The sequence below is a fragment of the Aquarana catesbeiana genome, linkage group LG06 (assembly GCF_042186555.1).
Source record: "Aquarana catesbeiana isolate 2022-GZ linkage group LG06, ASM4218655v1, whole genome shotgun sequence".
NCBI classification, from domain to species: Eukaryota; Metazoa; Chordata; class Amphibia; order Anura; family Ranidae; genus Aquarana; species Aquarana catesbeiana.
Window position 1 is genome coordinate 408,067,140 of NC_133329.1, and position 25,294 is coordinate 408,092,433.

Consider the following 25,294-nt stretch of genomic DNA (forward strand, 5'->3'; position numbering starts at 1 on the left):
AGAGTTCCCCCTTACATCAACTGACCCCATCAGTGTGCCGCCTTACATCAACTGTCTGTATCAGAGTCCCCTTTATATCAATTGCCCCTTCAGAGTGTCCCCTTACATCAGTTGTCACCATCAGAGTGTCCCTTACATCAGTTGTCCCCATCAGAGTGCCCCCTTACATCAGTTGTCCTCATCAGAGTGCCCCCTTACATCAGTTGTCCTCATCAGAGTGTCCCCTTACATCAGTTGTCCTCATCAGAGTGTCCCCTTACATCAGTTGTCCTCATCAGAGTGCCCCCTTACATCAGTTGTCCTCATCAGAGTGCCCCCTTACATCAGTTGTCCTCATCAGAGTGTCCCCTTACATCAGTTGTCCTCATCAGAGTGCCCCCTTACATCAGTTGTCCCCATCAGAGTGCCCCCTTACATCAGTTGTCCCCATCAGAGTGCCCCCTTACATCAGTTGTCCTCATCAGAGTGCCTCCTTACATCAGTTGTCCTCATCAGAGTGCCCCCTTACATCAGTTGTCCTCATCAGAGTGTCTCCTTACATCAGTTGTCCTCATCAGAGTGCCCCCTTACATCAGTTGTCCTCATCAGAGTGCCCCCTTACATCAGTTGTCCTCATCAGAGTGTCCCCTTACATCAGTTGTCCTCATCAGAGTGTCCCCTTACATCAGTTGTCCTCATCAGAGTGTCCCCTTACATCAGTTGTCCTCATCAGAGTGCCCCCTTACATCAGTTGTCCTCATCAGAGTGCCCCCTTACATCAGTTGTCCTCATCAGAGTGTCCCCTTACATCAGTTGTCCTCATCAGAGTGCCCCCTTACATCAGTTGTCCTCATCAGAGTGCACCCTTACATCAGTTGTCCTCATCAGAGTGTCCCCTTACATCAGTTGTCCTCATCAGAGTGTCCCCTTACATCAGTTGTCCTCATCAGAGTGTCCCCTTACATCAGTTGTCCTCATCAGAGTGCCCCCTTACATCAGTTGTCCTCATCAGAGTGTCCCCTTACATCAGTTGTCCTCATCAGAGTGCCCCCTTACATCAGTTGTCCTCATCAGAGTGCCCCCTTACATCAGTTGTCCTCATCATAGTGTCCCCTTACATTAACTGTCTGCATCAGAGTGCCCCCTTACATCAGTTGTCCTCATCAGAGTGTCCCCTTACATCAGTTGTCCTCATCAGAGTGCCCCCTTACATCAGTTGTCCTAATCAGAGTGTCCCCTTACATCAGTTGTCCTCATCAGAGTGCCCCCTTACATCAGTTGTCCTCATCAAAGTGCCCCCTTACATCAGTTGTCCTCATCATAGTGTCCCCTTACATCAGTTGTCCCCATCAGAGTGCCCCCTTACATCAGTTGTCCTCATCAGAGTGCCCCCTTACATCAGTTGTCCCTATCAGAGTGCCCCCTTACATCAGTTGTCCTCATTGGAGTGCCCCCTTACATTAACTGTCTGCATCAGAGTTCCCTTTACATCAGTTGTCCTCATCAGAGTGCCCCCTGTAGATTGTAATCTCCATGAGCAGGGCCCTCCTATTCCTTCTGTATTGAACTGTCCCCATCAAAGTGCCCCCTTACATCAATTGTTGGCATCAGAGTGCCCCCTTACATCAACTGACCCCATCAGAGTGCCCCCTTACATCAACTGACCCCATCAGAGTGCCCCCTTACATCAACTGACCCCATCAGAGTGCCCCCTTACATCAACTGACCACATCAGAGTGCCCCCTTACATCAACTGACCCCATCAGAGTGCCCCCTTACATCAACTGACCCCATCAGAGTTCCCCCTTACATCAACTGACCCCATCAGTGTGCCGCCTTACATCAACTGTCTGTATCATAGTCCCCTTTATATCAATTGCCCCTTCAGAGTGTCCCCTTACATCAGTTGTCACCATCAGAGTGTCCCTTACATCAGTTGTCCCCATCAGAGTGCCCCCTTACATCAGTTGTCCTCATCAGAGTGTCCCCTTACATCAGTTGTCCTCATCAGAGTGTCCCCTTACATCAGTTGTCCTCATCAGAGTGCCCCCTTACATCAGTTGTCCTCATCAGAGTGCCCCCTTACATCAGTTGTCCTCATCAGAGTGCCCCCTTACATCAGTTGTCCTCATCAGAGTGTCCCCTTACATCAGTTGTCCTCATCAGAGTGTCCCCTTACATCAGTTGTCCTCATCAGAGTGTCCCCTTACATCAGTTGTCCTCATCAGAGTGCCCCCTTACATCAGTTGTCCTCATCAGAGTGCCCCCTTACATCAGTTGTCCTCATCATAGTGTCCCCTTACATCAGTTGTCCCCATCAGAGTGCCCCCTTACATCAGTTGTCCTCATCAGAGTGCCCCCTTACATCAGTTGTCCCTATCAGAGTGCCCCCTTACATCAGTTGTCCTCATTGGAGTGCCCCCTTACATTAACTGTCTGCATCAGAGTTCCCTTTACATCAGTTGTCCTCATCAGAGTGCCCCCTGTAGATTGTAATCTCCATGAGCAGGGCCCTCCTATTCCTTCTGTATTGAACTGTCCCCATCAAAGTGCCCCCTTACATCAATTGTTGGCATCAGAGTGCCCCCTTACATCAACTGACCCCATCAGAGTGCCCCCTTACATCAACTGACCCCATCAGAGTGCCCCCTTACATCAACTGACCCCATCAGAGTGCCCCCTTACATCAACTGACCACATCAGAGTGCCCCCTTACATCAACTGACCCCATCAGAGTGCCCCCTTACATCAACTGACCCCATCAGAGTTCCCCCTTACATCAACTGACCCCATCAGTGTGCCGCCTTACATCAACTGTCTGTATCAGAGTCCCCTTTATATCAATTGCCCCTTCAGAGTGTCCCCTTACATCAGTTGTCACCATCAGAGTGCCCCCTTACATCAGTTGTCCTCATCAGAGTGTCCCCTTACATCAGTTGTCCTCATCAGAGTGCCCCCTTACATCAGTTGTCCTCATCAGAGTGCCCCCTTACATCAGTTGTCCTCATCATAGTGTCCCCTTACATTAACTGTCTGCATCAGAGTGCCCCCTTACATCAGTTGTCCTCATCAGAGTGTCCCCTTACATCAGTTGTCCTCATCAGAGTGTCCCCTTACATCAGTTGTCCTCATCAGAGTGCCCCCTTACATCAGTTGTCCTCATCAGAGTGTCCCCTTACATCAGTTGTCCTCATCAGAGTGCCCCCTTACATCAGTTGTCCTCATCAGAGTGCCCCCTTACATCAGTTGTCCTCATCATAGTGTCCCCTTACATCAGTTGTCCCCATCAGAGTGCCCCCTTACATCAGTTGTCCTCATCAGAGTGCCCCCTTACATCAGTTGTCCCTATCAGAGTGCCCCCTTACATCAGTTGTCCTCATTGGAGTGCCCCCTTACATTAACTGTCTGCATCAGAGTTCCCTTTACATCAGTTGTCCTCATCAGAGTGCCCCCTGTAGATTGTAATCTCCATGAGCAGGGCCCTTCTATTCCTTCTGTATTGAACTGTCCCCATCAAAGTGCCCCCTTACATCAATTGTTGGCATCAGAGTGCCCCCTTACATCAACTGACCCCATCAGAGTGCCCCCTTACATCAACTGACCCCATCAGAGTGCCCCCTTACATCAACTGACCACATCAGAGTGCCCCCTTACATCAACTGACCCCATCAGAGTGCCCCCTTGCATCAACTGACCCCATCAGAGTTCCCCCTTACATCAACTGACCCCATCAGTGTGCCGCCTTACATCAACTGTCTGTATCAGAGTCCCCTTTATATCAATTGCCCCTTCAGAGTGTCCCCTTACATCAGTTGTCACCATCAGAGTGTCCCTTACATCAGTTGTCCCCATCAGAGTGCCCCCTTACATCAGTTGTCCTCATCAGAGTGCCCCCTTACATCAGTTGTCCTCATCAGAGTGTCCCCTTACATCAGTTGTCCTCATCAGAGTGCCCCCTTACATCAGTTGTCCTCATCAGAGTGCCCCCTTACATCAGTTGTCCTCATCAGAGTGCCCCCTTACATCAGTTGTCCTCATCAGAGTGTCCCCTTACATCAGTTGTCCTCATCAGAGTGTCCCCTTACATCAGTTGTCCTCATCAGAGTGCCCCCTTACATCAGTTGTCCTCATCAGAGTGTCCCCTTACATCAGTTGTCCTCATCAGAGTGCCCCCTTACATCAGTTGTCCTCATCAGAGTGCCCCCTTACATCAGTTGTCCTCATCATAGTGTCCCCTTACATTAACTGTCTGCATCAGAGTGCCCCCTTACATCAGTTGTCCTCATCAGAGTGTCCCCTTACATCAGTTGTCCTCATCAGAGTGTCCCCTTACATCAGTTGTCCTCATCAGAGTGTCCCCTTACATCAGTTGTCCTCATCAGAGTGTCCCCTTACATCAGTTGTCCTCATCAGAGTGCCCCCTTACATCAGTTGTCCTCATCAGAGTGCCCCCTTACATCAGTTGTCCTCATCATAGTGTCCCCTTACATCAGTTGTCCCCATCAGAGTGCCCCCTTACATCAGTTGTCCTCATCAGAGTGCCCCCTTACATCAGTTGTCCCTATCAGAGTGCCCCCTTACATCAGTTGTCCTCATTGGAGTGCCCCCTTACATTAACTGTCTGCATCAGAGTTCCCTTTACATCAGTTGTCCTCATCAGAGTGCCCCCTGTAGATTGTAATCTCCATGAGCAGGGCCCTCCTATTCCTTCTGTATTGAACTGTCCCCATCAAAGTGCCCCCTTACATCAATTGTTGGCATCAGAGTGCCCCCTTACATCAACTGACCCCATCAGAGTGCCCCCTTACATCAACTGACCCCATCAGAGTGCCCCCTTACATCAACTGACCCCATCAGAGTGCCCCTTTACATCAACTGACCCCATCAGAGTTCCCCCTTACATCAACTGACCCCATCAGTGTGCCGCCTTACATCAACTGTCTGTATCAGAGTCCCCTTTATATCAATTGCCCCTTCAGAGTGTCCCCTTACATCAGTTGTCACCATCAGAGTGTCCCTTACATCAGTTGTCCCCATCAGAGTGCCCCCTTACATCAGTTGTCCCCATCAGAGTGCCCCCTTACATCAGTTGTCCTCATCAGAGTGTCCCCTTACATCAGTTGTCCTCATCAGAGTGCCCCCTTACATCAGTTGTCCTCATCAGAGTGCCCCCTTACATCAGTTGTCCTCATCAGAGTGCCCCCTTACATCAGTTGTCCTCATCAGAGTGCCCCCTTACATCAGTTGTCCTCATCAGAGTGCCCCCTGTAGATTGTAATCTCCATGAGCAGGGCCCTTCTATTCCTTCTGTATTGAACTGTATTGTAAATTGTGCTGTCCCCCTTTTTATTGTAAAGTGCTGCATACACTGCTGGCGCTATATAAATCCTGCATAATAATAATAATGAGCCCCCCTTACATCAACCGACCCCATCAGTTTGCCACCATGCATCAGCTGTCTGCATCACAGTGCCCCCTTACATCAGTTGCCTCCATGCCTCTTGGATCAGTGGATGCATTCTCAGAGACCGGGGGGGGGCACAACTGAAATATGGGTAGGAGGGGGGCACAGGCCACCCCAGCACCCTCTAGATCTGGTCCCGGTCCCGGACCATGTCCTGGGATCACAGCTTCAACTGTATGTGCAGTAATTCATTGCCAGGATTGGGTTAGCAAGTGGGCGGTCCTTTCAAATTTAGAGGTGTGGTCTGGGTGCGACCCGCCCATAAAGTTGGCACACATTAATAAAAATGGACGTGAGATTTCTTCTTTCAGGATTTAGACTCCTTATGTTGACTTCCCGTCAGCTATAGAACTACAAGTCCCAGAATTCCCCCCCCTCCCCCCCGGGTTGCACAAATAAAATATATTTTCTGTTGCTTTGCGTTGTGTATTATCTGATCTTTAGTTGCTGTTTTCTCTCTTTCTATTGATATTCAGTGTCGCGATTCTCCAGCCCCCGGCTCACGCCAAGATTGAACCGCAAGCGGGCGTTATCCATCTCGCCGTTGTCGGACGCCAGCATCGACCTGCAGACTATGATCCGCACCTCGCCCAACTCCCTGGTGGCGTACATCAATAATTCCAGAAGCAGCTCCGCCGCTAGCGGGTCCTACGGCCACCTATCTGCTGGGGCCATCAGGTAGGTACATTGGAGACAAGACTTCTAAAACTTTGTAAAGCATCAATGTGGTCCGGATGGGGCAGGAACATCTCTAATTGCTGATAATTAAAGCAGAACTCCGGCCTCCCCTTCAGTCTCACACAGTTGTACCGGCTCCTCTCCTGGACTGAAATGGCCTCCTCTGATTTCACCGCACACTGTGAGCTTCTCACAATGTGCATTACAAGCTGCAGTCAGTCAGATGGAGCCCCGCCCTCATTTCCTGGCTGGGGGGACGTCCTTTCCTCCAACAGCTGATTGTCCTTCTCCAGACTGACAACCACCCATCAAGGCAGTTTGATATTTGCATAACTCCTCCCTGATTGTCCCTGGCCCGCCCCTTTCATTCTTTGGGCATCAGTTCTTCCAATCATGTAGGCTCAGCATCACATGTGGGTGTTACACTGTGAATATCCCCACTGCCACTAATGTCATCCCTATCCCTCCCACCACTGCCACTGATGTCATCCCTATCCCTCCCACCACCGCCACTGATGTCACCCCTATCCCTCCCACCACCGCCACTGATGTCACCCCTATCCCTCCCACCACTGCCACTGATGTCATCCCTATCCCTCCCACCACTGCCACTGATGTCATCCCTATCCCTCCCACCACTACCACTAATGTCATCCTTATCCCTCCCACCACCACTGATGTCATCCCTATCCCCATCACTGCCACTGATGTCATCCCTATCCCCACCACCACCGCCACTAATGTCATCCCTATCCCTCCCACCACCGCCACTAATGTCATCCCTATCCCTCCCACCACCGCCACTAATGTCATCCCTATCCCTCCCACCACTGCCACTAATGTAATCACTGCCACTGATGTCATCCCTATCCCCACCACCACCGCCACTAATGTCATCCCTATCCCTCCCACCACCGCCACTAATGTCATCCCTATCCCTCCCACCACTGCCACTAATGTAATCCCTATCCCTCCCACCACTGCCACTGATGTCATCCCTATCCCTCCCACCACCGCCACTGATGTCACCCCTATACCTCCCACCACCACCACTGATGTCACCCCTATCCCCACCACCGCCACTGATGTCATCCCTATCCCTCCCACAACCGCCACTGATGTCACCCCTATCCCCACCACCGCCACTGATGTCATCCCTATCCCCACCACCACCACTGATGTCATCCCTATCCCCGCCACTGATGTCATCCCTATCCCCACCACCGCCACTGATATCATCCCTATCCCCACCACCGCCACTGATGTCATCTCTATCCCCATCACTGCCACTGATGTCATCCCTATCCCCACCACCGCCACTGATGTCATCCCTATCCCCACCGCCGCCACTGATGTCATCCCTATCCCCACCACAACCACCACTGATGTCATCCCTATCCCCACCGCCACTGAGGTCATCCCTATCCCCACCACCACCACTGATGTCATCCCTATCCCCACCACCACCGCCACTGATGTCATCCCTATCCCTCCCACCACCGCCACTAATGTCATCCCTATCCCTCCCACCGCCACTGATGTCATCCCTATCCCCACCGCCACTGATGTCATTCCTATCCCCATCACTGCCACTGATGTCATCCCTATCCCCACCACCGATGTCATCCCTATCCCTCCCACCACCGCCATTGATGTCATCCCTATCCCCACCACCACTGCCACTGATGTCACCCCTATCCCTCCCACCACCACCACTGATGTCATCCCTATCCCCACCCCCACCACCACTGATGTCATCCCTATCCCCACCCCCACCGCCAGTGATGTCATCCCTATCCCCATCACTGCCACTGATGTCATCCCTATCCCTCCCACCACCACAACTGATGTCATCCCTATCCCCACCCCCACCACCACTGATGTCATCCCTATCCCCACCCCCACCGCCAGTGATGTCATCCCTATCCCCATCACTGCCACTGATGTCATCCCTATCCCTCCCACCACCACTGATGTCATCCCTATCCCCACCACTGTCACTGATGTCACCCCTATCCCCACCACCACTCTCTGGGAGAGGTAATAAATACCTGGAAGGGGGACGCTGACACATTACTCAGCATGCTGCATTTATATCCGATGACAGGTGCACTTTGGGAAAAACATGAAATGAGGACATTTGGGGGGAAATGCAATGATAAATGATCGTTTTCGATTGGACGGGTCGTAGATGTTCACGGTTTGGTGACTGGCACTGTGTGTATTACAGCCCAGCATTTACCTTCCCCCACCCCATCAACCCCATGGCGTACCAGCAACTGCTCAGCCAGCAGCGGAGTCTGAGCTCCACCTTTGGACACGCCCCGCTCATCCACCCGTCTCCCACGTTTACATCGCGTCAGCCCGGATCCCTCTCCACCGCCAGCCCAGCTCCAGCGCCAGCAAGTAACGGCAGCTCAGCAAACAGCGCCAACCAGGTAAGAGAAATTACGTTTCTGCATTTGTCCTTCACCAATGGCTTCCAAAAGTACAAGACGTGACAGGAGGAGTGTAGTGGCGCTGGACCCCAAGATACAAGATAAGGGTCCAACCTTTAGAAGCAGCTCTCCATCAACGGGGGAGGGGCCGGAAAGTCCCCAGAGTAATCTGCACTACATTAAAAGGATGAGAATGCCACAAGATGAGAACAAGTTCAGTAAGAGGTTCTTTTTTACAATTAGTCAAAAACCGACGCGTTTCGGGGATTCACACTGCCTCTTCATCAGGCACGGCAAATGGCCCTCCTGTGCGGGGCTGGGGCCCCATCAGTTCAGCAGGGGGGCTTGGGCACTTGACAAGCAAGAGGGGGGTAATTGGAGGAGCGGGGTCAGTCCCTGAATCTGAACCCCCTGTGGCTGCCCTGCAGCCAGAACATCCAGCTCCTCCTCCTCTTCCTCCTCTCCCTCCTACTCGCTTTCAGCTGCTACAGGGAGAGTCACAGGGAATTTGTTTTTTAGTACCGATCGCTCCTGTGTTCATTCATAACTGAAGCCTAGTAAACTGTCTACAAGGCTTCAGTCTGTGAATAAACAGGAAGCCTCTGCACAGAGCTCTTCCTGTTCAGTCAGTTGCAATGAAGCTGAGGCTGCAAAAAAGGATTGGGGATCTGTGTCCTCAATTCCTTTCTCTGTCTTAAAACTGAGACATCAAGGGTCTCGGAATCTGATTCCCCCCTGTGGCTACCCTGCAGGTAGAACATCCAGCTCTACTTCCTCTCTCTCCCACCGGCTTTTAGCTGCTGCAGGTAGAGCCACAGGGAATTTGGTTCCAGTACTGATGACTCCTGTGTTCATTCATAATTGAAGCCTAGTAAATTGTGTTTATTAGGCTTCATTTTGTGAACAAACAGGAAGCCTCTGTACAGAGTGCCTCTTGTTCATTCAATTGCAGTGCAGCTGAGGCTGCAAAGAAAGGATTGGGGATCTGTGTCCTCCATTTATTTCTCTGTCTCAAAAGTGAGACCTATGAGAAAACGTGTAATACACTGGAAACGATCGTTATAACTGTAGGGGTCAATCTAATTAGCATTTAATAAAAGTTTAATAGGAAGGTCATTCTTATTAGACATGTGCAGAACGAAAAAATTTGTTTTGTTTCAATTAGTTATTTACATAAATTTGTTTAATTAAATTAGTTGAATTAGTTTTCGGAAATTCGTTTAGTTTATTCCTTTTCTAATTTTTCGAATTCGGATTGATTCGAAAAGTTTTCGAATCAATTTAGAAGTTTTCGAATTTGAAAAATTTCCAATTAAAATAAAATAGAATAGAAAATAAAGGAAAAGAATAGAGAAAAAAAATGTTTTTAATTATTAAAATAAATTTGAATAGTTTTCAAAATAGAATAGAAATGTTTTTTTTTTTTTTTTTTTTTTTTTTAATTATTAAATTAAATTCGAATAGTTTTCAAATTCGAATTCGAAAACTTTTTCGAATTTAAATAGTTTTCCAATTTCCAAAGAGAATAAAATAGAATAGAAAATAAAGGAATAGAATAGAAAAAAATAATAATTTATTTTCTTTGGAAATTGGAAAACTATTCAAATTCGAAAAGTTTTCTAATTCGAATTTGAAAATTATTAAAATTTGATTTAATAATTTAATTTTTTTTTCTATTCTATTTTGAAAACGATTCGAATTTGAAAACCATTCGAAAATGATTCGCGTTTCGTCTGAATTGTTATTTTTTTTCGGATTCATTTAAATTCGGAACTATTTTAATTCGGATATATCCGAATTTCCTGAAAAACACAAATGAGTCCGAATTTTAATTTGGAACGAAACAAACCGCACATGTCGACTTCTTATATCATATTTGGTGCTAATTGGATCTGCCTCTATGGTTATGATGATCATTTTCAGTATTTTAGATGCTTTTATAACATAAACTTTATTTTATTTACCTTTTCTTTGCCATTTAAAATTTTTATGTCATACCCAGATAAAAAAAAAAAAAAATGTAAATTAACCACTTGCCGCAAAATCCTGTACCTGTACGTCATTCTGCTTCAAGGGGTTGTACCAGGATGATATGCAGCTGCAGGCATCACCCCAGTGCTGTGTTTTTAGAGCCGACGGTCGGCTTTGGCGTGATAGCAAACGAAGCGGCCAGGAGGCCCGAGCGATCAGCCGGAACTTCCGTTGGCTGGCCTGAAACCCGAGCAAAGCCGGAATCGGCTTAGATTGGGTCTGGGATCTAGTAACCCGGAAGTGACGTCACGGCGTCATGACGTCATGACGACTTCCAGTTTACTGGAGCCTTAAAGGTGTTCAAACCACACATGTGAGGTATCGCCGCGATCGTTAGAGCGAGAGCAATAATTCCAGCGCCAGACCTCCTCTGGAACTCGTAACCGTGAACATTTTTTTAAAGCGTTGCCTAGGGAGATTTTTATGTACCGTAGTTTGTCACAATTCCACGAGTGTGTGCAATTTTAAAGCCGGACGTGTTCGGTATCTATTTACTCAGCGTAACATCATCTTTCACATTATACAAAAAAAAAAAAATTGGGCCCGACGTACGTGTTTTACGTCACCGCGTTCAGAACGATCGGATTTTCCGGCAACTTTGTGCGACCGTGTGTATGCAAGACAAGTTTGAGCCAACATCCGTCGGAAAAAAATCCTAGGATTTTGTTGTCGGAATGTCCAATCGTGTGTACAGGGCATTATATGGTTTGTCCCGATCCCTGGAACTGTCACTTTTACTAGACAGCTTGGCCTGTATAAATTTGGATAGAAATATAAAAAAAGTTCTGTGAAATAAAACAAAAAAATGAATACACTGAATCCTACCATCACAGGGACATACTTACCAATGACATGGTCCCCGGACACTGGTAACTCCACCCACAGGTCACATTTCATTGGCCCACTTGCTGGGGTGGGCAAGCCCAAATCACGCCCACTTTACGGGTGTGTTTAAATATGCGAGGGAAGGTTGTTACATTGTGATGGAGGGAAGGTTGTTACATTGTGATGGAGGGAAGGTTGTTGTTACATTGTGATGCAGGGAAGGTTGTTACATTGTGATGGAGGGAAGGTTGTTATATTGTGATGGAGGGTAGATTGTTACATTGTGATGGAGGGAAGGTTGTTACATTGTGATGGAGGGAAGGTTGTTACATTGTGATGGAGGGAAGGTTGTTACATTGTGATGGAGGGAAGGTTGTTGTTACATTGTGATGGAGGGTAGATTGTTACATTGTGATGGAGGGTAGATTGTTACATTGTGATGGAGGGAAGGTTGTTACATTGTGATGGAGGGAAGGTTGTTGCATTGTGATGGAGGGAAGGTTGTTACATTGTGATGGAGGGAAGGTTGTTGTTACATTGTGATGGAGGGAAGGTTGTTACATTGTGATGGAGGGAAGGTTGTTACATTGTGATGGAGGGAAGGTTGTTGTTACATTGTGATGGAGGGAAGGTTGTTACATTGTGATGGAGGGAAGGTTGTTGTTACATTGTGATGGAGGGTAGATTGTTACATTGTGATGGAGGGAAGGTTGTTGTTACATTGTGATGGAGGGAAGGTTGTTACATTGTGATGGAGGGAAGGTTGTTACATTGTGATGGAGGGAAGGTTGTTACATTGTGATGCAGGGAAGGTTGTTACATTGTGATGGAGGGAAGGTTGTTACATTGTGATGGAGGGTAGATTGTTACATTGTGATGGAGGGTAGATTGTTACATTGTGATGGAGGGTAGATTGTTACATTGTGATGGAGGGTAGATTGTTACATTGTGATGCAGGGAAGGTTGTTACATTGTGATGCAGGGAAGGTTGTTACATTGTGATGGAGGGAAGGTTGTTACATTGTGATGGAGGGAAGGTTGTTACATTGTGATGCAGGGAAGGTTGTTACATTGTGATGGAGGGAAGGTTGTTACATTGTGATGCAGGGAAGGTTGTTACATTGTGATGGAGGGAAGGTTGTTACATTGTGATGGAGGGTAGATTGTTACATTGTGATGGAGGGTAGATTGTTACATTGTGATGGAGGGTAGATTGTTACATTGTGATGGAGGGTAGATTGTTACATTGTGATGCAGGGAAGGTTGTTACATTGTGATGGAGGGAAGGTTGTTACATTGTGATGGAGGGAAGGTTGTTGCATTGTGATGGAGGGAAGGTTGTTGTTACATTGTGATGGAGGGAAGGTTGTTGTTACATTGTGATGGAGGGAAGGTTGTTGTTACATTGTGATGGAGGGAAGGTTGTTACATTGTGATGGAGGGTAGATTGTTACATTGTGATGGAGGGAAGGTTGTTGTTACATTGTGATGGAGGGAAGGTTGTTACATTGTGATGGAGGGAAGGTTGTTGCATTGTGATGGAGGGAAGGTTGTTGTTACATTGTGATGGAGGGTAGATTGTTACATTGTGATGGAGGGAAGGTTGTTACATTGTGATGGAGGGAAGGTTGTTGTTACATTGTGATGGAGGGAAGGTTGTTACATTGTGATGGAGGGTAGATTGTTACATTGTGATGGAGGGAAGGTTGTTACATTGTGATGGAGGGAAGGTTGTTACATTGTGATGCAGGGAAGGTTGTTACATTGTGATGGAGGGAAGGTTGTTACATTGTGATGGAGGGTAGATTGTTACATTGTGATGGAGGGAAGGTTGTTACATTGTGGTGGAGGGAAGGTTGTTGCATTGTGATGGAGGGAAGGTTGTTGTTACATTGTGATGGAGGGTAGATTGTTACATTGTGATGGAGGGAAGGTTGTTGTTACATTGTGATGGAGGGAAGGTTGTTACATTGTGATGCAGGGAAGGTTGTTACATTGTGATGGAGGGAAGGTTGTTACATTGTGGTGGAGGGAAGGTTGTTGCATTGTGATGGAGGGAAGGTTGTTGTTACATTGTGATGGAGGGTAGATTGTTACATTGTGATGGAGGGAAGGTTGTTGTTACATTGTGATGGAGGGAAGGTTGTTACATTGTGATGCAGGGAAGGTTGTTGCATTGTGACGGAGGGAAGGTTGTTATATTGTGATGGAGGGTAGATTGTTACATTGTGATGGAGGGAAGGTTGTTGTTACATTGTGATGGAGGGAAGGTTGTTGTTACATTGTGATGGAGGGAAGGTTGTTACATTGTGATGGAGGGAAGGTTGTTACATTGTGGTGGAGGGAAGGTTGTTGCATTGTGATGGAGGGAAGGTTGTTGTTACATTGTGATGGAGGGTAGATTGTTACATTGTGATGGAGGGAAGGTTGTTGTTACATTGTGATGGAGGGAAGGTTGTTACATTGTGATGCAGGGAAGGTTGTTGCATTGTGACGGAGGGAAGGTTGTTATATTGTGATGGAGGGTAGATTGTTACATTGTGATGGAGGGAAGGTTGTTGTTACATTGTGATGGAGGGAAGGTTGTTGTTACATTGTGATGGAGGGAAGGTTGTTACATTGTGATGGAGGGAGGTTGTTACATTGTGATGGAGGGAAGGTTGTTACATTGGGATTCAGGGAAGGTTGTTACATTGTGATGGAGGGAAGGTTGTTACATTGTGATGGAGGGAAGGTTGTTACATTGTGATGGAGGGAAGGTTGTTACATTGTGATGCAGGGAAGGTTGTTACATTGTGATGGAGGGAAGGTTGTTACATTGTGATGGAGGGTAGATTGTTACATTGTGATGGAGGGAAGGTTGTTACATTGTGATGCAGGGAAGGTTGTTACATTGTGATGGAGGGAAGGTTGTTACATTGTGATGGAGGGAAGGTTGTTACATTGTGATGCAGGGAAGGTTGTTACATTGTGATGGAGGGAAGGTTGTTACATTGTGATGGAGGGTAGATTGTTACATTGTGATGGAGGGAAGGATGTTACATTGTGATGCAGGAAATTTGTTACATTGTGATGGAGGGAAGGTTGTTGTTACATTGTGATGGAGGGTAGATTGTTACATTGGGATTCAGGGAAGGTTGTTACATTGTGATGGAGGGAAGGTTGTTACATTGTGATGGAGGGAAGGTTGTTACATTGTGATGGAGGGAAGGTTGTTACATTGTGATGTTTTAGATTGTTGGTGATTTTTGTTCTATAGAAGCCATCCAGCGAGTCGGCAGTGTCCAGCACCGTCAATCAGATCATCCACAAGCGCACTAAAGTGAAGACGGAGGAGGAGTTGCAGATCAGAGACTCTCCCAGCCCCCCGGTAAGTGTAAAATACCGCCAACCCCTCCCCCCCCCCCCCCCAATACATTTAAAGGATATCTAAACCCCAAAAGAGAATCATAACATATAGTAGCATAGCTGTCCTCAGATGGGGTGGCTGCATCACTATTCCTTTTTTCAAGTACATTTCTCAACAAGTACAGAATCTACCTGTTGATCCTGCCAGAAATCCAGCATCTTTGTCAGTTCCTGTCAGCTAAACTAAAAGCACAAACAAAGATCTTCCTTCTTTAAACTACTAATCCCCCCCCCCCCCCCCCCCCCCATGTAATGGAGATGAAAAAGGGAGACCTGTTTGAAGCCCAATCTGGGTGACAACCGCGGCTCTCTCCATAGAATACAGTACATTGGGTCAGGCCGGGTTCACATCTATGCGAGTTTCCTGCCTCCAATTCGCTTCACACAACACTATTCCGGGGCAACCGCGATCCAGAGTTCCCAAAGGGTCCTGTGCATCTTCGGGTCCGGTTCAGGCGCAAATTCTGACCTGAATCTGAGAACCGGGAGGCACCGGACCCCCTATATGTGACCCCGGCCTTAGTGATGTCATAGTAGGACAGGAAGTGTGTTACAGTGCCTTGAACAAGTATTCATACCCCTTGAGATTTCCCACATTTTGTCACGTTACAACCAAAAACATAAATGTATTTTATTGGGATTTTATGTGATAGACCAACACAAAGTGACACATAATTGTGAAGTGGAAGGAAAATGATAAATGATACAAATAAATATGTGAAAAGTGTGGGGGGGGGGCATTTGTATGGCGCCCCCCGGAGTCAATACTTTGTAGAACCCCCCTTTCTCTACAAGTCTTTTTGGGGATGTCTCTACCAGCTTTGCACATCTAGAGAGGACATTTCTGCCCATTCTTCTTTGTAAAATATCTCAAGCTCTGTCAGATTGGATGGAGAGCGTCTGTGAACAGCAATTTTCAAGTCTTGCCACAGATTCTCAATGTGATTTAGGTCTGGACTGTGACTGGGCCATTCTAACACATGAATATGCTTTAGTTACATAGTTACTTAGTAGGTGAGGTTGAAAAAAGACACAAGTCCATCAAGTCCAACCTATGTGTGTGATTATTTGTCAGTATTACATTGTATATCCCTGTATGTTGCGGTCATTCAGGTGATTATCTAATAGTTTCTTGAAACTATTGATGCCCCTCGTTGAGACCACCGCCTGTGGAAGGGAATTCCACATCCTTGCCGCTCTTACAGTAAAGAACCCTCTACGTAGTTTAAGGTTAAACCTCTTTTGTTCTCATTTTAATGAGTGGCCACGAGTCTTATTAAACTCTCTTCTGCAAAAAAGTTTTCTCCCTATTGTGGGGTCACCAGTACAGTATTTGTATATTGAAATCATATCCCCTCTCAAGCGTCTCTTCTCCAGAGAGAATAAGTTCAGTGCTCACAACCTTTCCTCATAACTAAGATCCTCCAGACCCTTTATTAGCTTTGTTGCCCTTCTTTGTACTCGCTCCATTTCCAGTACATCCTTCCTGAGGACTGGTGCCCAGAACTGGACAGCATACTCCAGGTGCGGCCGGACCAGAGTCTTGTAGAGCGGGAGAATTATCGTTTTATCTCTGGAGTTGATCCCCTTTTTAATGCCAATATTCTGTTTGCTTTGTTAGCAGCAGCTTGACATTGCATGCCATTGCTGAGCCTATCATCTACTAGGACCCCCAGGTCCTTTTCCATCCTAGATCCCCCCAGAGGTTCTCCCCCCAGTCTATAGATTGCATTCAGATTTTTGCCACCCAAATGCATTATTTTACATTTTTCTACATTAAACCTCATTTGCCATGTACTGTAGTCGCCCACCCCATTAATTTGTTCAGGTCTTCTTGCAAGGTTTCCACATCCTGCGGAGAAGTTATTGTCCTGCTTAGCTTAGTATCGTCTGTAAATACAGAGATTGAACTGTTTATCCCATCCTCCAGATCGTTTATGAACAAATTAAATAGGATTGGTCCCAGCACAGAACCCTGGGGGACCCCACTACCCACCCCTGACCATTCCGAGTACTCCCCATTTATCACCACCCTCTGAACTCGCCCTTGTAGCCAGTTTTTAATCCAGGTACTCACCCTATGGTCCATGCCAACGGACCTTATTTTGTACAGTAAACGTTTATGGGGAACTGTGTCAAATGCTTTTGCAGAATCCAGATACACCACGTCTACGGGCCTTCCTTTATCTAGATGGCAACTCACCTCCTCATAGAAGGTTAATAGATTGGTTTGGCAAGAACGATTCTTCATGAATCCATGCTGATTACTGCTAATGATACCGTTCTCATTACTAAAATCTTGTATATAGTTCCTTATCATCCCCTCCAAGAGTTTACATACTATTGATGTTAGGCTAACTGGTCTGTATTTCCCAGGGATGTATTTTGGGCCCTTTTTAAATATTGGTGCTACATTGGCTTTTCTCCAATCAGCTGGTACCATTCCAGTCAATAGACTGTCTGTAAAAATTAGGAACAATGGTCTGGCAATCACTTGACTGAGTTCCCTAAGTACCCTCGGATGCAAGCCATCTGGTCTAAACCATTCCATTGTAGCTCTGGCTGTATGTTTCGGGTGGTTGTCCTGCTGGAAGGTGAACCTCCACCCCAGTCTCAAGTCTTTTGCAGACTCTAACAGGTTTTCTTCTAAGATTGTCCTGTATTTGTCTCCATCCATCTTCCCATCAACTCTGACCAGCTTCCCTGTCCCTGCTAAGGAAAAGCATCCTCACCACATGATGCTGCCACCACCATGTTTCACGGTGGGGATGGTGTGTTCAGGGTGATGGGCAGTGTTAGTTTTCCACCACACAGTTGAATTTTGGTCTCATCTGACCAGATCACCTTCTTCCACATGTTTGCTGTGTCCTCCACATGGCTTCTCACAAACTACAAACAGGACTTCTTATGACTTTCTTTCACCAATGTCTTTCTTCTTGTCACTCCTCCATAAAGGGCAGATTTGTGGAGAACACGACTAATAGTTGTCCTGTGGACAGATTCTCCCACCTGAGCTGTGGATCTCTGCAGCTCCTCCAGAGTTACCATGGACCTCTTGGCTCTTCTCTGATGAATGCTCTTCTTGCCCGGCCGGTCAGTTTAGGTGGACGGCCATGTCTTGGTAGGTTTGCAGTTGTGCCATACTCTTTCCATTTTCTGATGATGGATTGAACAGAGCTCCGTGAGATGTTCAAAGCTTGGGAGATTTTTTTTATAACCTAACCCTGCTTTATACTTCTCCACAACTTTATCCCTGACCTGTCTGGTGTGTTCCTTGGCCTTCATGATGCTGTTTGTTCACTAAGGTTCTCTAACAAACCTCTGATGTCTTCACAGAACAGCTGTATTTATACTGAGATTAAATGACACACAGGTGGACTCTATTTACTAATTAGGTGACTTCTGAAGGCAATTGGTTCCACTAGATTTTAGTTAGGGGTATCAGAGTAAAGGGGGCTGAATACAAATCCCCCCACACACACTTTTCACATATTTATTTGTATCATTTATCATCTTCCTTCCACTTCACAATTATGTGCCGCTTTGTGTTGGTCCATCACTGTAGGCATGCGCACAGGGTGTGCCGGATGTGCCCGGGCACACCCTAATCACCTAGTGCACATTAGCATTATCGCTCTGCATAGCAGCGGGGAGATGGGAAACCTCTCCCTCTTACCGGATCTTTCACTGTGCCGGGAGAGAGATCAATGTGCCATGACCATATATATATATATAGACACACCCTCATGTGTGTTTGAGCTTTGTCTGTCACATAAAATCCCAATAAAATACAGTTCTGTTTTTGGTTGTAATATGACAAAATGTGGGAAATTTCATGGGGGGGGTGGATACTTTTTCAAGACACTGAATGTGCAAGATCAATAGATAAAATAAAGGAGGAAAAACCAAAAAAAAAACCCAAAAAACAAATGCAGCCACCTTATAGCCTAGAAAGCATTCCATATCTAAAACAGGATATCGAATGAAAATGGAAAGGTTATATTTAACCACTTCCGGACCGCCCACCGCCGTTATACGTCACTTTGAAGAGGGGTATCGCTGTTATGGCAGCAGCTAGCTCCCCGGTATCCTCTTCTTCAGCAGGTGGTCCGCTTTAAGATAAAAGTGGTCTCTGCGGCGGATTCGCTGCGAGATCACTTTTATCGGTGGCGGGAGAGGGCCCCCTCCTCCCGTCGCGCTCCAGTGCCCTCCGCCGCTCACCGGAGCCGTCGGCAGGGGCGGAGGCGATCGGATCCTTCTTCTGGCCTGACATAGAGACGAGTGAGGGGAAGATGGCCCCCACCCGTCTCCATATCATTGCAGGGCAGAAGCGACGTCAAAACATCACTTCCGCCCATAACTCTTAAAGGGCCATTTTTTAAATTTTTTTTTTAAATGACAAAATGTTTTATTTTATTTTTTTTATTGCATTTTAGTGTAAATATGAGATCAGAGGTCTTTTTGACCCCCAGATCTCATATTTAAGAGGTCCTGTCATGCTTTTTTTCTATTACAAGGGATGTTTACATTCCTTATAATAGGAATAAAAGTGACACCATTTTTTTTTTTTTGTTTTTAGAAGAACAGTGTAAAAATAAAAAATAAAAGGTAAAATAAATAAGAAAAAAAACAATTTTAAGCGCGCCCCGTTCCGCCGAGCTCGCATGCAGAAGCAAACACATTACGTGAGTAGCGCCCGCATATGAAAACGGTGTTCAAACCACACATGTGAGGTATCGCCGCGATCGGTAGAGCGAGAGCAATAATTCTATCCCTAGACCTCCTCTGTAACTCAAAACATGCAACCTGTAGAATTTTTTAAACGTCGCCTATGGAGATTTTTAAGGGTAAAAGTTTGTCGCCATTCCACGAGCGGGCGCAATTTTGAAGCGTGACATTTTGGGTATCAATTTACTTACATCATCTTTCACGATATAAAAAAAAAAAATCAGGCTAACTTTACTGTTGTCTTATTTTTTAATTTAAAAAAGTGTATTTTTTCCACCAAAAAAAGTGCGCTTGTAAGACCGCTGCGCAAGTACGGTGTGAGAGAAAGTATTGCAACGACTGTCGTTTTATTCTCTAGGGTGTTAGAAAAAAATCTATATAATATTTGTGGGTTTTAAGTAATTTTCTAGCAAAAAAAATGTTTTTAACTTTCATATCTCACTATCCAGACCTAAGACCTGCCCGGGGGAGGGGGGGGTCCCCCGGTTTTTCCCCACCACCTGGATCTGACTGTTTCTCTTCTCCCCCCCGGCAGGACCATCTGACGGATCTGAAAGAAGACCTGGACAGAGAGGAGTGTAAGCAGGAAGCGGAGGTCATCTACGAGACAAACTGCCATTGGGACAGCTGCAGCAAGGAGTACGACACCCAGGAGCAGCTCGTCCATGTGAGTCCCTCCTTGTCAGGCCGTGAATTCAGCCATTGACATTCGCCGTTATTTACGGCTCTTCTGCTCCCCAGCTGCGCGCTGCCAAGACACCTCGCTTTAAGAAGTGCTGGCACCCAAACACAGAGCTCATTATAGCTGGACGCTTGTTTACAAACCGCTGCGTACGCCGACCAACTGCGAGGGGGGAGGGGGGGGAGACGCGGCGTTGTAGATTCAGCGTGCCGCGAGATTCGACGCAAAAATCCCACACAACCCCCTACCGAGAGAAATATGGAGCCCACCCTCGCTAAATTCTCCTTTTATAAAATGCTGGGTGCCTGGCTGTCGTGTCCGTCCCCTGGTCTCGTTGCTTTAGCCCCCCCACCCCCCACCGGTCACACTATTGTGACTTGTCATGCGATTTGATGGTTTCAAATCACGTGACAAGTCCTACCTTATTGTCTGTAATGGAAGCGATCAGATTGGTACAACTTCCACTTCCGCCAGAGTCGCGTCCATTTTGAAAGTAGTTCTTGCGCTACTTCTTGCAGGTTCAGGTGCGACTTGTGTAGACATCTGTGCTTAAAGTCACGCAGATGTCTTCCAAGTCGCACCTGAAGTCACACTGACATGCGGGAGACGGACGGGGATGCGACAATTTCTGACACACCCCCCCGTGCGCACGGGAGACGGATGGGAATGCGCCAATCCCCATCCCCCCACCCCGCGGGAGACAGACAGGAATGCGGCGATCCCCATCCCCCCACCTCGCAGGAGACGACGGGAATGCGGAGATTTCCCCCCCCAGCGGGAGACAGACAGGAATGTGGTGATTTCCATCCCCCCACCCCACGGGAGATGAATGGGAATGTGCCGATCCCCATCCCCCCACCCCGCGGGAGACGGACAGGAATGCGGTGATTTCCATCCCCCCACCCCGCGGGAGACGGGAGGAGATGCGTAGATTTCCCCCCCCCCCCCCCGCGCGCGCGCAGGAGACAAATGGGAATGCGCAGGAGACAAATGGGAATGCGGCGATCCCCATCCCCCACCCTGCGGGAGACAGATGGGAATGCGGCGATCCCCATCCCCCCACCCTGCGGAAGACGGACGGGAATGCGGCGATCCCCATCCACCCACCCTGGGGGAGACAGACGGGAATGCGGCGATCCCCATCCCCCCACCCTGCGGAAGACGGACGGAATGCGGCGATCCCCATCCCCCCACCCTGCGGGAGACAGACGGGAATGCGGCGATCCCCATCCCCCCACCCCGCGGGAGACGGACAGGAATGCGGTGATTTCCATCCCCCCACCCCGCGGGAGACGGGAGGAGATGCGTAGATTTCCCCCCCCCCCCCCGCGCGCGCGCAGGAGACAAATGGGAATGCGCAGGAGACAAATGGGAATGCGGCAATCCCCATCCCCCACCCTGCGGGAGACAGATGGGAATGCGGCGATCCCCATCCCCCCACCCTGCGGAAGACGGACGGGAATGCGGCGATCCCCATCCACCCACCCTGGGGGAGACAGACGGGAATGCGGCGATCCCCATCCCCCCACCCTGCGGAAGACGGACGGAATGCGGCGATCCCCATCCCCCCACCCTGCGGGAGACAGACGGGAATGCGGCGATCCCCATCCCCCCACCCTGCGGGAGACGGAAGGGAATGTGACGATCCCCATTTTGCCACCCCACGGGATACAAATGGGAATGAGGTGATCTACATCCCCCACCCCGTGCAAGACGGAAGGGAGTGCGGCAATTCCTTGATCCCCCCCATGGGAGATGGACGGAAATGCAGTGATTTTAATCCCCCCACCCCACAGGAGACGGACGGGAATGCAGCGTCGATCAGAGACCTCCTTACCCTAGGAAGGACGCAGATCAGGCAGACATGGATATGCGCTGCACAGCTCCTCGCTCCAGGGCCATCGCTCCCGGCCAAACAGGAAGGGGGTCCTAAGACTCCCGGACAATCAAATTCCAGGAACTGCTTCCTGATTGGCCGGGAGGAGAATCAGGAAGACAACAGGGAATATTAATTTGCTATTGTCACACGACCGGGTGGGCTCAGGGCTCTGCGCCCCGTGCCCACCCCTTTTTTTTTTTAAGCCAATTAGAGCCCTAAATAATAATATCCTATTAAATAATTGTAAGGGTTATGAAGGATTGCTTCCACACCTCAAGTGTTTAAAAAAAAAAAAATAGATGCAAACTCTGGTGCAGCTCTTCATGTAAACCAATCCATTCATCCAGACAGCGCTAATTAACAGGCAATGTTACGCTGTCATTAGTGTGTCTCTGTAAGGCAATAATAATGAGAAGATAAAAGTCCGCTAGAGGTTCGTCAGACTTCACCTCAAAGGTGTATTGTAGTCCAAGAAACAAGTCAGTGATTGAATCCTCAGTGGAGTATTTTCACCGTCACCAACACCAGTAAGTTATCGGGGAGGGGGGGGGGGGTAAAAAATTCCCTCTGAATCATTAGCCCTTACTGGTGTCTCTATAAATACACAGCTGATTCAGCAGGCTAATGGATTGCGGAGAGGTTTTTATATTTAATGGGATGTCGAGTTGTATGGCCACACCCTCAGATGATGTCACAGTTGATGAAACGCGTTGGGGGGCCATGCGACAACCAGCAGTCAACGTGAGCACGTCTATTGGGGATCTCTGTGATCAACCTGAGCGGGTAAGCTGAGCGGTAGCGGGTAGGAAAACGGTGTCAATTAGCGCTGCCTGGATGAATGGAGGTATTTAGGTAGCAGCGTTAAACTGTAATTGAAGTTTTGTGTGTGTTGTATAGAATTAGTTTTTACTACAGTGGAACCTCGGATTACGAGCATAATCCGTTCCAGGAGAATGCTCCTAATCCAAAGTACTCGCATATCAAAGTGAGTTTCCCCATAGAAGTCAATGGAAACGAAGATCATTTGTTCCGTATTGACTTCAATGGCATGCAGTACCGCATGCGGCCAGAGGTGGGGGGGGCGCCAGAGAGCCTCGGAAGCGGCCGGAAAGGACACCTCGGCTGACCTCGGCAAACCTCAGAAAGAGTCCAGCCGAGATGTCCTTGGGCCTTTCCATGCATTTCTGAACGGTGCCGATCGGCTGCGATCAGCTCCGGCGCCAGCCCCCCACCTCAGGCCAAACGCGGTACTGCACACACTTTGGCCTGAATCCTGCTCGTTTCGCGAGACAAGACTCACAAACCGAGTTACGATTTTTAGAAATACAGCGCTCGTATTGCGAAACGCTCGTTAACCGCGTTACTCGCAATCCGAGGGTTCCACTGTATTAGTACTTCACCAAAACCACAAGCGCTTGATTTTGTGGGAGGAGGGCAGTCGGTCTACAAATGTAAACCAATCCACTTCCATTTTTTTTTTTTGTCAAAGCTTAATTGAACAAGCTGAAGTTAGAAGCTGATTGGCTCCCGCGCACAGCTGCACCAAGAGCTTGCACTCTCCAGTTTTAGTAAAATCAAGTCCAATGCATTTATCTGCTCCTGGCAGATGCCGGTAATAATGAATGTAACTGTTTTCAGCCAATCGGTACACAGACTGGGATCTGTCACCCTGGCCTGGGGACCTGCGGCTCCACCAATGGGCTTGTCCCAGGAGGGGAGAAATTTAGGGCATAAGAAATTCTGTTCTGTGATTGGTTACATTTGCAGCATAGCTCTGGCAGTGAAGTGTATTATTATTATTATATATGTCCAATAAAATCTTCCCGATTCCTGACTTATTTTATCTGTATATCTGACTTATTTTCTGTATATCTGACTTATTTTATCTGTATATCTGACTTATTTTATCTGTATATCTGACTTATTTTCTGTATATCTGACTTATTTTATCTGTATATCTGACTTATTTTCTGTATATCTGACTTATTTTATCTGTATATCTGACTTATTTTATCTGTATATCTGACTTATTTTCTGTATATCTGACTTATTTTATCTGTATATCTGACTTATTTTCTGTATATCTGACTTATTTTATCTGTATATCTGACTTATTTTATCTGTATATCTGACTTATTTTATCTGTATATCTGACTTATTTTCTGTATATCTGACTTATTTTATCTGTATATCTGACTTATTTTATCTGTATATCTGACTTATTTTCAGTATAAATTGGCACATTTTGGCATTGGGTGTAAAGCAGTTTTTTTCCCATATTTTAGGTTATATTTATTTTAGTGTATGTGGTGCTGATCTGACGAGATTTGGCCATTCGTTGGGCTGATGGATTTTTCTCTGTCCCCCTCTCTCTGCAGCACATCAATAATGAGCACATCCACGGGGAGAAGAAGGAGTTTGTGTGTCGCTGGCAGGACTGCACCCGGGAACAGAAACCGTTTAAAGCGCAGTACATGCTGGTGGTTCACATGAGGCGTCACACCGGGGAAAAGCCGCATAAATGCACAGTAAGCCGCTCAGACCCTCCAACCTGCTGACATCAGCAAGTGTGCGAATCGCTCCCATCAATAGCCGCTGACATCCCCCCCCTCCCCCCCTAAGGCACCACTAACCACTCTCCGCTCTCCGTTCCTCCATTGGCCCTTGAGGGAAATATTATCAGCTTGTTGGGCCTCACATTTTAGCAGCGGAGAGAGCGGCTCCTGGCGGCCGCAAAAGCCCGAGATGGGCAAAGCCTGGCAGACCAGACTTCACACGTTGGTACATTCACTTTGGCCTCAGGAAATTATAGTCCTGTCCCCCTCCCCCCCACAAGCTAGATGGTTCCACTTTAATCACGAAAGAGGGATAAATAATGCGCAAACCCTAAATGAAAGAGGACCGACCAATGAGCAGCTGTTCTCACATGGAAATGAAATAAGGAGAGGAGTAATGTGGCGCTCAACCAAAATAAAATAAACTAGAAAAGCTAAAATTTCTGGGGAAATTGTGTGAAGTGTATTTGCCTCTACAACTGAAGAAAAATGATTTTTTTTTTTCAAACATGATTTTATTTTTTTTTCAAAAATTATTTTTTTTTCCAAAAATGATTTTTTTTTTCAAAAAATGATTTTTTTTTTCAAAAATATTTTTTTTTTTTCAAAAATGATTTTTTTTTTCCA

General features: G+C 47.2%; 1 protein-coding gene across 1 annotated transcript in view; it reads left to right on the forward strand.

Annotated features, from left to right (window-relative positions):
• The window catches only part of GLI2 (GLI family zinc finger 2), a 205,752-nt gene that overhangs the window by 156,397 nt on the left and 24,061 nt on the right, over positions 1–25,294 (forward strand). The window contains exons 6-10 of the mRNA XM_073634468.1: positions 5,920–6,121; positions 8,352–8,559; positions 14,675–14,785; positions 20,087–20,218; positions 24,491–24,640. Of these exons, the coding sequence (XP_073490569.1) occupies positions 5,920–6,121; positions 8,352–8,559; positions 14,675–14,785; positions 20,087–20,218; positions 24,491–24,640 (803 nt within the window). The remainder of the gene's footprint in view (positions 1–5,919; positions 6,122–8,351; positions 8,560–14,674; positions 14,786–20,086; positions 20,219–24,490; positions 24,641–25,294) is intronic.